At 44.9% G+C, this 16,965-nt stretch overlaps 1 protein-coding gene across 4 annotated transcripts in view; it reads left to right on the plus strand.

Moving 5' to 3' along the window:
• Positions 1-16,965, plus strand: part of VWC2 (von Willebrand factor C domain containing 2) — a 97,661-nt gene that overhangs the window by 20,370 nt on the left and 60,326 nt on the right. For all 4 annotated transcript variants that reach the window (XR_014301091.1, XM_082692837.1, XM_082692839.1 and 1 more), the window contains one exon: positions 3,311-3,440. Coding sequence is in view for 3 of the 4 variants with exons in the window: in XM_082692837.1 (XP_082548963.1) it covers positions 3,311-3,440 (130 nt within the window). In the remaining variant the exon portion in view is untranslated. The remainder of the gene's footprint in view (positions 1-3,310; positions 3,441-16,965) is intronic.

Raw genomic sequence — 16,965 nt, forward strand, 5'->3', positions numbered from 1 at the left:
AGATGCTGTCACACCTCTCCTTTGTGACGTGGTGACGCTGAGCTCACGTGGCTGTGACTTCCTGGTCCAGCCACTGAGTTCACCTAGGCATTTGGAGTGGTGGCAGTGGAGTGGTTTGCACTTTAGTGAACTTTCCTGCTCCATAGGAGGCACTGATGGGAAATAAGGTGATGGACTTAGTGAGGGGAGGAGCCTGTTATAACTGTGCTTCTGAGCGGAGAGCCGGGTGAAGCCTGACCCTTGGTGATCAGAGCTAGACATGCACAGAGGGGCAGAGGGGCTCAGCTGGAGTTCTCTGGGGTTGGATTGCACCCTCCCCCCGTGCCCTGGGACCTTGCTGCCAATGGGAGACTGCCATCCTGGGTAGGCAGTTCCAGGAACCGTGGTCAGATGGGGAGCTCTGACTCAGGGCAGGCAGGAAACCTATGAACAGGGTGTGGGGGCCTTTGCCCAGATGGGACTGCAGTGGCCACGGTGTTCTCTGAGCGGTGGGGCAGGGCTTGGCCACTTTGCTCTGTGTGGGACTCAGCAGAGCTAGAGCTCTTTGACGAGGGACAGGAGCCTGGTGTGGGGTGTGGTGAGGATGGGCAGAGCAGGTGACAGGAGGTGAGGCCTGAGTGTGACACTCTTGCTTGTGGTGGTCCCGCTTCTGAACCTCAACTTATATATACATTTTTAGATTGTTTGATTGATTGATTGATTGGAGAGTGAGAGAGCGGGAAAGCAGGGGTAGAGGGAGAGAGAGAATCCCAAATAGACTCCATGCTGAGCACGGAGCCCTACCTGAGACTCCATCCCAGGACCCTGAGATCAATGACCTGAGCTGAAACCAAGAGCCTGACGTTTAACTCTCTGAGCCACCCAGGTCTCCCTCAAACTTCTGTTTTTGAGACATGAACCCATCTCCAAAGAGCTGAATTAGGGTTTCTCAGTGTTTTATGACAGCAAAGTTCCCAACAGAACTTTTGATCAAGTTGCAGAATCTTTCCAAAGGGAGCAGTCAGGGCCATGGGCATGCACCGTCCGTGCCTCACTCTGTGCGTGGACACAGGGAGGTCGTGGAGCTGGGAGCAGGAGGGAGTGTTTGGTTCCTGGCTGTCTGGCCCAGGATGCGCTCCCTCATGTGGGGAGCTGCAGGGTGAGGCCGCCTCCAGTCCTGTGTCCTAGTGTCTGCCGTCTTTGGGACCCATGTCTGCTCCTTTGTGGTTTTTCCTGGAGCTCCCCTCGGGGACAGCCCGGAAACCTGGTCTCCCCTTCCGTCAGATTCCCAAAGCAGAATGGGGCATTTTCCTGCATCCCCACAGTGCAGGCGGCGTGAGGGTGATGTCAGGCTGTGCCTCTTTCTGGAGGACAGACCCCAGTGATTGTTGACCTTTTTGTTCCTTTCGGACTACCCTGCCCTCCAGATGGAACTGTCCTACCTCTTCTGGGGCCGGGGGCCTGGCTCCGCACCGTGCAGCCTGCCCTGTCTGTGCTGTGTGGCTTCGGTCCGACACTTCACACTGAAGGCTCGGACACGCAATGAACTGTGTCTCTTGCGACTCAAGGTCTCTCCTGTTAAAACTCCAGATCCTTTTCTTTCCTGCTCGCTAAGGCAACGCAGCCTTGACCGAAGGATGCTACAGGCTGACAAAGGAGTTAGTGTGGGCAGAAAGAAAAGAGAGCAGCAAAGAACAAAGTTTGTGACAGCATCATGAGAGCCTCACGGTGGCCACCGTGTTCCTGGAAATCGTGCCTTGTGTTGTTGCAAGACTGGCAGCAGCTTCTAAGGCTGTCCTGCACACCAGCTCAGAGCGTTACCCTGGGCCGCTCTGAAGTCTCACAGATGCATACTCACTCACTCTACAGGCTCGTGTGCACACACACACATAGTCCACACACCCATACACACACACTCTGAGAAACCCCACACTCACAATACACGCACACACTCTTACACATAGTTACACACTCACACACATACACAGGCTCACATACAGTCACACACATGCACTCACAGTCACACGTACACACACATACAAGCACACAGTGATTCATTCTCACACACTCACACATACACCTAGTCACAAACTCACACACTGACACACACAGTCACAAATACACACACACAGTTACAAACTGATGTTCACATACTGACACACTCACACCCACACACACTCCAACAACTCACACATATACACATGCAGCCACTCACACACCTACACTCACAAACTCACACACATACACATGCACACACGCACTCACACTCACATAGGTAAGCCTCAGCCCTTGCTCCCAGCCAGACTGACTGAGGGCTAGAGCTGGACAAAAGACCAGTTTTTCATAAAAAATGAGCTTCTATTTCATGAAATAACCAGGGTATTTGGTAGAGATTTGGGATCTTAAATTTGGCTAGACGAAGGAGGTGTCCGTGAGTGTTATTTGTGTTCTCTCCCTTTCAAGTGCTGGTTAGTCAGGGTGTGCTGTGCAGAGCAGAGCACCCAGGACCCCCCAGTCCAGGACGCTCTGCCTGACACCCCCCCCACTATCTTTCAAAGCGTCTATTTCCACATGGTGGCTCCTGCTTCTGATTGCTGGGTCCCCATGTGCCGTTTCTGCTTTGTCCTGGGTCAGCCTCATGGACAGCCACTCTAGTGGTGATTTCCAGGGGGAAAAAAATCATCTACATCACAGCCTGCGTGTGGCTGTGGCCGATCGAGTTGGTGTCAATGCAACCCTTCTAGGAATGCCGTCATGCTTGATGGGAATGATCCGAGAGGTAGAATCTGGGCCAGCTGCCGGGCTGCAGCACAGAGAAGGCCCCCGCTCACTCAGTGGTGGAGGGAGGGCCCCCTGGAGGCAGTGGGGGAGAAAAGGAAGACCTGCCCGGCTCTGGAATCCGGTCCTTTGGCAAGCTGCCTGCCCCCGAGTCTGCTTCTGCAGCAGCACACTGGGCGAAGGTTCGGTTGACTGCTGCTGTGAGTGCTCCCTGAGGTCGCCTTCAGCCATCTCTTGGCTAGGTACCTCCTTCCTTCACCCGGTCCCATCCCCCTCTGCTATCTGCTCTGCTCCCGTGTGGCGGTGTCCCCAACTAGCTGGGTGGCCCTGGCAGAGCTGTGCAAAAGGGGCTTTCGGAGGGAAACCCGCTTTGCTCCAGCACCCTGGCTCCGCACTTTGCAAACCATGGGGCTGCATCGTGTTTGACACTCCTAAGACACTAGGGTGTCTTCACAGAAGATCCTGGGATTGGGGGGGCGGCGGGGAGGAAAACCTGAGTTTGTCTGGGGAGGATGGCGGGAGGTCTGAGCCTGACCGTGGGCTTGTGTTGCAGGTGTCTCCGTGTGAACGGTGCCGCTGCGAAGCCAACGGGGAGGTGCTGTGCACCGTGTCTGCGTGTCCTCAGACGGAGTGTGTGGACCCCGTGTACGAGCCTGACCAGTGCTGCCCCATCTGCAAAAACGGTACGTGAGGCAAACGTCGAGCGCGGGGCGGCCTCCCCCACGCCCCCTGGGGGTTCACCCCAAGTTCGCGGTCTGTTTCATGGAGGATGAAAGATGTGTGCCTGTGGGTTCGAACACCTGTCTTCACACCCTCATGTGCACACCACGTGGCTGCAGGGCCCTGGGGCGCACTCGGGAGCCCTTCTGCATGGAGGTGTGGTATCAGCCCCCGTGTTCCACAGACTGAGTCAAGAAGCGCTTTGGGGAGAAATTTCCATTTCCAGAGCGAGGAGAGTCACTTATTTTAATTTAACTCTGTTTGTTCTTGCAAAGCAGTTTCTCTCTTTTCAAGACAAATCAAACATGCTGGTTGGGCTCATTTACTTTTCATTACTAAGTGAATTAAACTTGGGACGTAATTGAATATTTTTCATAAGTAAATTAGGCAGGAAGAGCACCCCCTCTCCAGTGAGAGCCGGTGTTAGATCAAAAGCCTCATCTGGTTTATGGAAAAGAAATGGCAGTATGTCCTTGATCATAATTTATAAAGGGAGAGCGTTTCCTCATCCTGAATAATGAGAATGACTTTGTACCTTAAAGTACTGAGTGCCGTCCTGGGCATCACGTTTTAAGAGGGTATATGACAAGAGTGCGTTCCCAGGGACAGTGGGCTTCGCCGTGATGGCTCTCGAGGGAGGCTTGATGAGGCCGTTGGGTTGGAAGCGAGCTGGCTCTGGATTCACCTCTTCAAGAGCTTGAGTCCCTTCCCTGCAAGAGGGATGGGGGAGGGGAATGTCTGCGTGGCCACAGTACATGGTGCTAGGACTCAAGGCCAAAGCCACAAATTGGCTCAGAAAGATGGGAGCTTATCCCTGACCTGAGGACTCCGGAGAAGGAGGTGGTCCACTGGTCACCGTGGCGTTGCTGGACCATGCAGGAGGCCCTGAGATGTGGGCTTTGTAGGTGGCAGATGGTGACACAGAGGCTATTGTTAGAGTCTGGGGGGATTTGGAGTTTCCGCAATCAAACTTTTGTGGGCCGTGGGGTGCCAAGGATGCCCTGCCTGCCCGAGGTACAGGCAGACACCAGATTTCACCACGACCGTAAATAAACAGAAAAGGGAATGTCACTAACTTTCCAACGTAAGTTTCCAGTGAAAGTGGAAGAAGGAAGGTCCCCGAAGAGCAAGCTCACCGCAGCTGGGGAGGGGGGAAGGTCACTCCATGAGGCTTGGCTTGTGCAGTCTTCTGCACGAGAGTGGACCATGTCAGAGCTGTCGGGGAGTGCATCTGCTGTGGGATGGGCTGTTCCCTGTGCACCCATCGTGAAGAATGGAAACCACGAGGCATGATTCCATGAGACTGAGATGGAGGGAGTTTCTGAGCAGACTTCACAAATAAGGTTTCTCCGCCAGCTATGGGGTGGGAAGGACATCAGTTTGCCTTTCTTTGCGGGTGTCAGTTAGGACTGGCAGAATGGAGTTGGGCTGGGGAAGGGAGGGAAGGTAGAGATGCCAGCAGCCCTTGGAGGCGTGTGTAGTGCTGCGAGCCTGCTGAGGAACTGGTGAGCTTGTGGCATCCCTCAGGAAATCAGGGCGGTTCCTATCCAGGTAGCAGTACCTGCCAGTGGGCAGGGGAGTGCACTACACAAGAAACCTCTCATGGAGTCAGGCTATTCAGTAGAAGGTTCAAATGTGAGGTGCTCACATATTTGGTTATGTTAAATATCCAAGATACAGTGTATTTTTTCTTAAGAAGCATGGTAAGAAACAATGTTTTGGCATTTGATAGGGTGTCTTTGTATATTTCCAAAAGTTGGGAAGATGTGGTTTCAGTCTCTGAGGAAGTGCTAGTCCTTGAAACTGTATAGCTTCCAAACCCACAGAAAAGTTGAAATCCTTGTACAATGAACAAGTGTAGACCTTCCACTGCATTTACCTATCGCAAATGTTTTGCCATTTTCGCTGTTATCTCTTTTGGTCTCTGTCTTTGTCCCCACTTTCCCCCATCTCTGTATATAACCCAATGCCATCAGCACATTTCTTTCTTTGTTCGTTCCCATCATAGAAGCTGGAGACCTTCTATTTATACCAACGCCAGCATGAAGCCTACTGAATAGAGTTCAAGACTTTTTTTTGCAGTTCTGTTTGCTCTTAGGATTTATCCCAGTTAGGGTAGAGAATCGGTGAACTATGATTAGAAAGTATCTGGATTAATTTCTTTTTTTTTTTTTTTCATCCCCAGGACATTGATTTCATCACTGAAAGTTTATACCCCTTTCTCCCATACCCCAGCCCCTCCCTTGTGGCAGTCACCTGTTTGTTCTTGAATTAACTCTTTATTGGTGTGCATATGCTAAAATTTTAAGGATTCTTACTTTGAGAGATAGCACGGGCTGGAATAGAGCAGGATTTGGGGGATGGCATATTAGAGATTCTTAGAAGGAGCATAAATATTTTTTTTTTAAAAAAACGGATTCAAGAAGGATTACAGATTCAAGAAGGATCTGTATTAAAAGGTTTTGATCCAATTATGCCAAAACATCAACAACTTCTTATTTTCAGGAGTGCCAAGGAGAAAGAAGTTTAAATGAGCCTAATCATATGCCATATTCACCAGATGGAATGGCTTTCTGTGGCCTGTAGTATTCTCACCTGGACAGGGTCAATGGTGTTTTGAATTCTTACCAAAAGATTCGTTTGAAAATGAGAAGAATTTCTATGGAATGTGAATGCTCTATAGTAATTAACTGAGATTAGCAAATAATTTATGGGAGTCTATCTCTGCCCCCCGCATGCACAAAACAATGGTGTCATAAGAAAATACTACTAGTGGGCTCACAGACTGTAGACATCAAAACCAGTGCCTTACCCAAAATTAGATGCCAGGATAGAAGTTGCTTGGATGCAGTATGAAGATTCTGAGTCCCAATCTTGCGAGACAGGCCTTTACTCTGCATACTCTAATGTCTTCCCCTGTAGCACTGAATGCCTCCTCCTTCTGACAGAGGGAAAATTTCGGCTCTGTAGCAAGCTGCCGAAGTCACTCATGTCAGAGGAGCAAGAATGCAAGGGATACAAATAAAAGATCACAAACCAAGTACGACTTAGTATTTCCACTTTGATGACTGGTATAGATGAGTCTGCCAAGGATTTTCTTTCCATAAGATGGCTTGTGTGGCACTGGGGTTTTTTTGTTGTTGTTGTTTTGTTTTTGGGGGTGTTTTGTTTTGTTTTGTTTTTCCTCAGTGATACAAATAGTAAATGTTATTTGTATGGACTTTCAAGATTTCAGGTTTGCTCTGGCAACAGGGGCACCTCAGAGGTGAGTTTCATAGCACTCATGCCACGTAAGCCCCTTGGTCTCAGAGCACCTATGATGGCAGAGGTGAAGCTGCTCTGCTCTGCACATGCACACGCTCTTCCTTCATGCATAGGAACAGGCACGACCTTAACTCTGAGCCTTGCTAGGATCCGCTCTGATTCTCTGAAGGGGAATAGCCCAAGGTGGTAGGAGGTAGTTCGAGAGCACTAAAGTCCTGAGTTAAGAGACGGTGCATCTCACGACAGTATCATGGTCACTAATGATACTGTTGACCCTTGAACAACATGGGTTTAAATGGTGTGGGTCCACTTATATGCAGGGGTTTTTTTCCCCAGTAAATACAGGATAGTTCTATAAATGTAGTTTTGCTTCCTCATGAGTTTCTTAACATTTTCTCTGCTCTAGCTTACTTTCTTGTAAGAATACAGAATATAACACATACAGCACACAAAATATGTGTTAATCAATTCTTTGTGTTATTGTTAAGGTTTCTGGTTAACTGTAGGCTGTGAATTAAGTTACGTTTTGGGGGAGTCAAAAGTTATACACAGACTTTTGCCTGCACAGAGGTCAGTTCCCTAAACCCCCACATTGTCCCAGGGTCGATTAGCTATTTGAACTGTATTTCTCCAAGAAAATAAATATGGCTTTTTGGAGAAGAAAATGAAAATTTTCATAAAATTTGTAAGAAAAATACTGAGACTTGAAATTACTAGAAGCACTTTCATGAAAAATATGAGAAACATTGACTAAGAATTAGAGTTTCTTTTTTTCCCCATGTATCTCAAAGAGTAGGATAAAATAATTAAACTGCATGTAGTGAGTTGGGAAGAACTGAATGGTGTGTGTTTGCATGAGAGAGAGAGAGAGATTCATATCAGGAAACCTTTTCACAAGGAACGACCTACTCTCATTGGCCTCACCATCGAATCTTTCCAAAATCTTTACCAGAGACATAAAACCAATCTTTTGGAAATGCTTGGTTGCTATTTAGAAATGACATGAATTTTGTCTATTAAAAATATCAAGGAAACTATAAGTATCAGAATTAATCCTTGATACAGAATTGTTGTACAGGTCAATATGTAAAAATCAGTCATGTTTCTATATACCAGCAACCAATAGAAATGAATTGAAAAATAATCTTTCATATAATATATATTAATATATAAAATATATGCATTATTATACACACACACAGTGGAATATTATTCATCCATCAAAAAGAATGAAATCTTGCCATTTGCAATGACGTGAAACTAGTGGGTATTATGCTAAATGAAATAAGTCAATCAGAGAAAGACAATTATCACATGATTTCACTCTTATGTGGAATTTAAGAAACAAAACAGAGGATCATAGGGGAAGGGAGGGAAAAATAAAACAAGATGAAATCAGAGAGGAAGACAAACCACAAGAGACTCTTTTTTTTCTTAATAAAAATTGTTATTTATTTATTTATTTGTTTATTTTTCATAGAGACAGACAGAGAGAGAAAGAGCACAAGCAGCAGGCAGAGGGAGAATTAGGCTCCCTGATGAGCAAGGAGCCTGATGTGGGACCTGACCCAGAACCCTGGGATCATGACCTCAGCTGAAGGCAGGCAGTCAACCAGCCACTCAGATGTCCCAATAGACTCTTAATCATAGGATACAAACTGAGGATTGCTGGAGAGGAAGGAGGGTTGTGGGATAGGGTAACTGGGTGATGGACATTAAGGAAGGCATGTGATATAATGAGGACTGGGTGTTACATAAGACTGATGAATCATTGAACTCAACCTCTGAAACCAATAATATATGCTATGTTAATTAATTGAATTTAAATTAGAAAATAAATAAGAAAAACAAAAGATAAAAATATAAAAAATAAAAATTAATCTTTCAAATAACATCATACATATTAAATACTTAGAAGTAAATCTAACAAAATTTTGCAAGATTACCACAGTTAAAAATCTTAAATTTATTGAGAGAAATTAAAGAAGTCCTAAGTAAATGGAAGGACATAACATGTTCATTAAGTGGAAGACTCAATAATGTGAAAAATGTCCATCTGCCTCAAAGGAAGCTCTTGTTTCAGCACAATTCCAGTTTAAAAAAAAAAAAAGCAAAAACAAGACAACAGAAATGATGCTGTGTATGTGTGTACATGTGTGGCTATTACCAAACTGATTCTAAAATTCACATGGAAATATAAAAGTTAAGAGACTAGCCAATGAAATGCTGAAGGAGAGCAACAAAGCTGGAAAATGTGCACTACAGAAGTAACTCACGTACTGTGGTATTGTCTCAAAGATAAAAATACTAAGAATTGGGAGAAGAAAAGAATCAGAAAAGACACAGACATAAAGATCACTAGATGTGTGATTAAGCTGGCACCACAGTACACTGGGGTAGGAGGATCTTTTCAATTAATGGTGCTAGGTTTATACAAGACATAAGTACCAGGGCTTCTACTTCACACTGTATGAAAAAATCAATTTCAGATAGTATTTAAATATGAAAGTTAAACTAATAATGATTTTAGTAGAAAACATAGGAGACCACTGTTATGATTTTGAGTAGGCAAAGATTAATTTAAAAGGACACTGAAAACATTAATCATATTGAAAGGAATTAATAAAATTGGACTTTGTTAAAATTAGGAACCCTTGGGGTACCTGAGTGGCTCAGTGGGTTAAGTCTCTGCCTTTGGCTCAGGTCATAATCTCAGGGTCCTGAAATCAAGCCCTGCATAAGGCTCTCTGCTCAGTAGGGAGCCTGCTTCCTCCTCTCTCTGCCTACCTCTCTGCCTACTTATGATCTCTCTCTCTGTGTCAAATAAATAAATAAAAGGTTTTTTTTAAATATTAGAACCCCTATTCATCAACAACACTTATTAAGCCAGGGCAAAGCAACCCAAATATATAGGGGGAAAATGCAACACATAAATCTGATAAATGATTGAACAACTTCAACACATAAAGACAAAGCTGAGAGATAAAAAAGAAAGAAAACCATAATGGGGACTCCCACCTCTCTTTGGACCTCAGTGTCCTTCTCTTCCTTCCACTGATCAGAGAGACATATCTTCTCAGTGATTGTTGGGTACTGCCACTCCCCACAACTTCCATAATATTACGGTTTTGTGACAGGACCTATTCTTGGTACAAAGACATGAGAGAAAGAAAATTGGATTTCCTGTTTTTGTGAAATGAAATTAGAATTACTCTATAGTAGATTGTGATAAATTGAGATGCATATTTTAATTCTTAGAAGAGTAATTAAAATCAACATGAGAATTAAACATGACACACTAAAAATATTTATCTAACATAATAAAGGTAGTCAGGGATGAACAGAAGATTAAAATCCAGGAAGCTTACAGAAAACAAATAAAAATACATATGCACTTAACACAGCCCCAAAACACATAAGGTAAAAATGGATACAATTCAAAGGAGAAATAGAAACTTTAAATAATTGTAGTTAGAAATTGCAAAAAACAATGTAGCAATCATAGAAGAACTAGATAGAAAATAAGCAAGGATATAGAAGACTTGAATGACACTCAAATAACTTGACCTGACCTATGTACAGAAAATAGTACCCAACCACTGGAGAATTCTTTACAAGTGCAGATGGACATCTCTAGGGCAGACCATTTGTCAGGACATAAAATAAGTCTTAAAATATTAATATAAAGGTTGATCACATAAAGTATGTTCTTTGAGTACAACACCATTAAATAAGCACTGTAAACAAAAAAATCTATGATACTTAACAAAAACTTACTATATGTCCACAAGTTTGAGAACATATGTCCACATAAAGATGTGTATGTAAATGTTCACAGCAGTATTATCCTTAATAACAAAAAAAAAAGAAAAGAAAAGAAAATGGAAATAGTCCAAATGTACATTAACTGGTAAATGGATAAACATGTGGTAAAACCACATGATATTATATAATTCACCAATAAAAAATGAACAATGATATGTGCTAGAAAGGATCAAACCTCAGACAAATCATTCCATATCACAAAAGATGGCCTGCTGTATGATTCCATTTTTTGAAAGTTCTAGAGTAGTCAGATATACATGGGGAGAAACCCCTCACTGATGGCCTAGCCCTGGGGTCAGAGAGGGATTCTTTGCAAATGGCCATTATTCAAGTGATGGAATATTTTTGAGTCGGTTGTTATGATACCTACAAAATTAAATAAATTTACTAAAATTACTAAATTGTGTACTTATAATAGGTGAGTTTTATGGTATTTAAAATATACCTCAATGCTGCTAGAAGTATTGACAACCTCTTAAAAAGATGGACAAAGTTGGGGTACATGGGTGGCTCAGTCATTTAAGCATGTGCCTTCGGCTCAGGTCATGATCTTGGGGTCCTGGGATGGAGCCCCACATCAGGCTCTCTGCTCAGTGGGGAGTCTGCTTCTCCCTCTGCCTGTGCTGCTCCCCCTGTTGTGCCTTCATTGTCTTTCTCTCTCTCTCTTTCTCTCAAATAAATAGATGAAATCTTAAAAAAAAAAAAAAAGACAATGTAATTTTTGTAATTTGCCTTACTCACTCCTAAGGCTAGTATGAATACATTTCCTTCCGTCTTTCCTCAGAGACTGTCTTTTCAGATCCTGCTCTGGTGCTTTTGATAACTATGAAATGTTCTCATTAGGTCTCTTGAAGCTGAGACCTTTCTAAGCATGTACCGTTATTGACCTTCAGGAGCTGGGAGGCTGTCAAGAAAGACAGACATACACACTCAACCAGGTGGATGGCTCCTCATAGACTTCCGTGCTGTAGATACCCTGTACCTGGAACAGAAGTCAGCTCCCCACACAACACCTGTCTAGTTATTCTTCACTTGCTCTGTGGATACCTCTCTGCCTCCTTCAATGGCGCCCTTGTAGTCATTCTAGACTCTTCCTTTCTATGATTCAACTTCCTACATCCTAGGGCTGCAAATGCAGGGAGAATGAGGGTCACTAGGTGCCTGCAGGTCTCAGGTGGGAGCCCAGACTCCAGGATGCACCTTTCACCCAGATAAACCCTGGTAAGCATCAGAATAGCTTCCAGGACTTAGGAAAAACAAACCTTCTGGGCACCACTACTGAAGTTCCTAATCTGGAAGGTTTGGCCTAGGGCCTGAGAATTTGCATTTTTTTAAAAAGTAAGCTTTATGCCCAACATGGGACTTGAACCCCACCCATTGATCAAGAGTTGCATGCTTCTGTTTCTGTTGCTGCTGGTGCAGGGACTGCCCCTGCAGAACCAATGATTTCAGGCTTGTGTCTTCTCACTCTGTCGTCTTGGTCAAGTGTAAGAAGAGAAGTTGCGAGGCTTTCGACATATAGGAGGTCATTTAGAGATTGGGATGCACTTCCAAATGCCTTATTTTGTACTTGGTGTTCCTCTAGAGATTTTAGAGTTTAGAGAAATAAGTACCATGTAATAATATTTTAAAAATGGAAATATCAGGGCAGAAAGAAAATGACTTGCCTGGCCAGTCAAAAACGTTGCTCAGGATTTATGCTCTCCATCACCCTACACATCGGCTAGGACAGGCGAGCAGCAGATTTGACTGTAAGCTTCCTAGAAGACAAAGCAAGAGCGAGTAGTGTAATAAATTCGACCTACAAAGAGAAATATACCCCAGTTTTGCTTTTCAGCAGACATGACTTCCTAGTGAAGTGTTTGCCTAGGAACAATAACATAAATGATGTTTTTTACAAGTGTAAAAGTTTTAGGGACGCCTGGCTGGCTCAGTTGGAAGAGCATGTGACTCTTGATCTCAGTGTTGTGGGTTCAAACCCCATGTTGGATGTAGAGATTATTTTTTTAAGTCTTCTTTCTCATGTGTCTTCTGTTTTACTTACATTTTGGTGTTGTGGGAACAGTGATGCAGACGGCATCCCGTTAATGCTCATAAAGCCCGGTGAGCATCAGTCACTTGTTCTTTCTTTTTAAAGATTGTATTTACTTATTTTAGAGAGAGAGAAAAAGAGTGTGAGTTGGGGGAGGGGCAGAGAGAAAGAAGGAATCTCAAGCAGACTCCTCCTGGTGCACAAGTTGCTGACACAGGATTTGCTCCCATGACCTGAGACCATGACCTGAACCAAAACCAAGAGTCGGACGCTTAACCAACTGAGTCACCCGGGCTCCCTTAATCATTTGTTCTTTAGAGAAGGTCTCAAATTTCCCCTGGTATTCCTCCTCCCTCTCCTGAGAGGCCCTCACTCTTGGTTAGAGGTTGCTCAATCCAGGCTTAGATCCTCAGGGTCGTCTGAGAAGCTCGGACGGCTCCCAGGTCTTCTCCTTTCTGATAACTTAGCCAAAGAGGAAGAATGGGTAGAGTGTGAAATCCTAAATCCAGAAGCTTCATTTGTTTTCATCTCCTCCTGAAATCTCTGCATTAGCCACTCTTCTTTGGAAATTTGTCAGTAGTTCTAAAGGACACTTCTATGTGCAAACATTTGGGACAGAATCCTATTTGTTGAGATGAATAAATCGAGACCCATACTGCCCCAAAGCGGTGGCAAGCGGATAATGATGGAGAACTGCTTTCCTGAGTTAAACCTCTAGACAGAAGCTGTATGACTGTGGCTTTTTTGTTTTGTTTTGTTTTTAATGTTTCCTAAAGTCAGATTGCATTTGGCCACGAATTTCAGGCAGGCAGGGACTCTGGTCACAAACTAGTGTCCACCAGGCTTGACCATTTCCATTTTACCCGGTACATTCGATCTTGCTGAGGGCCAGACCTGGAGCCCCTCTTTCTTCTTCCCTCTTTGTGAAGACCCATATTCAACTGTCCTCACCTGGGAAACCTTCTCTAGCCTATTTCTTAAGGCAAGTTTGTGGCCCTGTTGATTCTTCTCCAAAGCAAGAGCCCTAATCACTTTGTATTCTGATGCAGGAACTAGGGAGACACCATAATGAAACATGGTCTTTTGTTGACCGTTGGGGTCTTTTTTTTTCTTTCTTAAGATATTGGAGAGTAGTGTGTGAGTGCACACATGTGTGCTCATACATTTGTGTGGGCACATGTGTTTTAGAAAACATTGAGGCACATCTTCCTTATTTAACTGCAGAGACAAAGATGAGTCAAGTGATGGTGCCCGGCCTTAGTGAGCTCATAGTCTCGGGGGTGGAGGGGAGAGTAGTCCTGTAAATAACTTGTGTCTGCTACTTTGCTGGAATTTATGATGACAGCAGTGAGGGACATAGGGGGGAAATCCTGAGTAAAATGGCAGTAAACATTACCATGTGTATGGCCTGTATTTGTTTTCAAATCTTGTCCTTTGGATGCAATCCCAGCAGTGAGATGATTAGGTCAAAGGGTGAGAACATTTTTATGATTCAGATACATAACTTCATGTGGTTTTGCAGAATGGTTCATGCATTTATAAAGCTTCTGGTTTCATGATAACCTTGCTAAATTTTTTGTTATTTTAATTTATAGAATATGTTGCTTATTTGTATTAAGGACCTAGACTCTAAAATATTTCATGGCATTCGCCACCCCCTCTGCTGCCATAACGTATTCTACTCTGCTGCCTTCTTAACAAAATAACTTTGAGTAATATCCCATTGTGTATATGGACCTCATCTTTATCCATGCATCTGTTGAAGGGCATCTTGGCTCTCTCCATAATTTGGTTATTGTGGCCATTGCTGTTATGAACATTGGGGTACAGATGGCCCTTCTTTTCACTGCATCTGTATCTTTGGGGTAAATACCCAGTAGTGCAATTTCTGGGTCATAGGGTAGCTCTATTTTTAATTTTTTGAGGAACCTCCTTACTGTTTTCCTAAGTGGCTGCACCAGCTTGCATTCCCACCAACAGTGTAGGAGGGTTCCCTTTCTCTGCATCTTCACCAACACCTGTCATTTCCTGACTTGTTAATCTTTGCCATTCTGACTGGTGTGAGGTGGTATCTCAGTGTGAGTGCATACCCAACTTCTGTATCAACATGGACGGGACTGGAGGACATTATGCTGAGTGAAGTAAGTCAAGCAGAGAGATCCAATTATCATATGGCTTCACTTACTTGTAGAGCATATAGAATAGTACGGAGGACATGGGGAGATGGAGAGGAGAGGGGAGTTGGGGGAAATCGGAGGGGGAGATGAACCATGAGAGACTGTGGACTCTGAGAAACAAACTGAGGGGTTTGGAGGGGAAGGGGGTAGGGGGATGGGTGAGCCTGGTGGTGGGTACTGAGGAGGGCTCGTATTTCAGGGAGCACTGGTTTTTATACGTAAACAACGAATCAGGGTGCCTAGGTGGCTCAGTTGGTTGGGTGACTGTCTTCTGCTCAGGTCATGATCCAGGAGTCCCAGGATCGGGTCCCGCCTGGAGCTCCTAGCTCCACGGGGCGTCTGCTTCTCCCTTTGACCTTCACCCCTCTCATGCTCTCTCCCACTTTCTCTCTCTCAAATGGATAAGTAAAATATTTAAAAAGGAAAAAAAAATAAACAATGAATCATGGAACATTGCATCCAAAACTAATGATGTATTTTATGGTGACTAACATAACACAATAAAAAAAAAGTCACTAAAAACATAAATAACTTTGAGCAGGACTTCAAGAGTCCTTGGTGTCTGGAAGTCATTGCTGTGCAAACAAATTCTTGCAGTGCCCTGTAATACAACGAGGTATAGGGGCGAGGAATTTAATCAAGTAACCTGATTTCTTTGTATTCTTTCTGTATCTATAGAGTGGACATCCAGCTTCAGCTGTGGCTGCCTTGAAACAGCAAAGCCACAGGGTGGGTTTACAAGTGTTTCATTCATTCAGATACTGGCTGAGCCTCGCTTCCTGCTATAGGAGATACGTTGGCAAAAGGGAAGGATTCTAGAAACACAGGTCCTGTGAGGGAACTGGGACCCACCCCTGACCCCTGTTCCTCCGAAACCGAGAAGCACATGGGAGAGGAGGAGGGAGCAGCCCCGAGGGCTCTGGAAGCAGGAGGAGCCAGGAGGGTGGCCCTGGGTGGGGCATGCACAGGAGTGAAGGGGCTGGGAGAGTCCCACAAGCCCGGAGGTAGGAGGGTAGTGGGCTCCTGCGAGGGTGGGCACACACAAACTCACCACGGACCTTTATGCCACATAAGAGGTCCGATTCAATCCCAAGGCAGTGAGGCACCCCACAAGGGCTTTAGGACGGAAGCGGCACAAATGTATCTGACCTGCAGTGGTCACTCTGGGTGTGGGCTCAGATCCCGCGGAAGAGCAGGCTGTAGGCTCTGTTGGAAGACAACGCCTCTGTGGATACCCTTGTGCGGTGTTTTGCGCGGTCGAGTTAGACTAAATTCCTTGTAGGAGTAGCATGGAAAGCCCCAGCTCTGGAGCCCAGCGGATGTGACTTTCTGGCCGAGTCCCTGTCACCTTGCTCCGTGTCCTTCTTCCGCTTCTTCACCTGCAGACGAGCACCGTCCATGCGCACCCAGCAGGCTTGGTGAGAGGGTCAAACACACCAACTCCTTCTGTCCAATCAGGACTCAAGGACCATTTCCTCCCTCCTTTGTCCTCCTAGGGCTCCGTCCACCTGGGCTCCTTAAAACTAACCTGGCACCAGATTTTCTTGTGAGGAGCCCCTGAATTGGTACCGTGGATGCTGTGGCAGTTGGCCCAGCCTTAGGCAGACGAAGGTTGCAAAAGAGCTTGCGTTTCCCTTTGTCCTCCAGAAGATTACCCATTCATAGACTTTGGCCATTATTCATCTGGTAAAAGCCGCTTGGTCATTAATACAGTGGCCAAAAAATACCCCCACCCTGTGTCCTTAGCCAAAGGGAAATCAATTGTCACTGTAGACAATAAAGCTATTCATCCTGAGGCAGGCAGATATCTTTGCCACATCCAACAGCATGATCAATGGCGCCATTACCAGAGCAAACTCGAACTGCATCCAAAATGCTTACACGGGCTGCATTTGGGTAGAAATGGGCTGACAGTGTGAAGACAAGTAACCCCGTGCACGGCTTCCCCAATTCGTCTCCGTCTGCAGGAGAATAAGCCAATGAATATTCTTAGAGAGGGCTTTCAGGGATGCACCAGGGAATATAAAATCCCGTCTCTGTTGATCGGAAGACACATTCCACTCTTACGCCGACAGAAAACTCACACCTTTTATTTGTCTTGCGGGAAGATAAACTTCAGGTATAAAAGAGCCCATTACCCCAGGAGGGATCCATAAACCACGGGTTCTGAAAATTGTATCTCATCTTTTC

Source organism: Mustela nivalis (genome assembly GCF_964662115.1).
Source record: "Mustela nivalis genome assembly, chromosome: 12".
NCBI classification, from domain to species: domain Eukaryota; kingdom Metazoa; phylum Chordata; class Mammalia; order Carnivora; family Mustelidae; genus Mustela; species Mustela nivalis.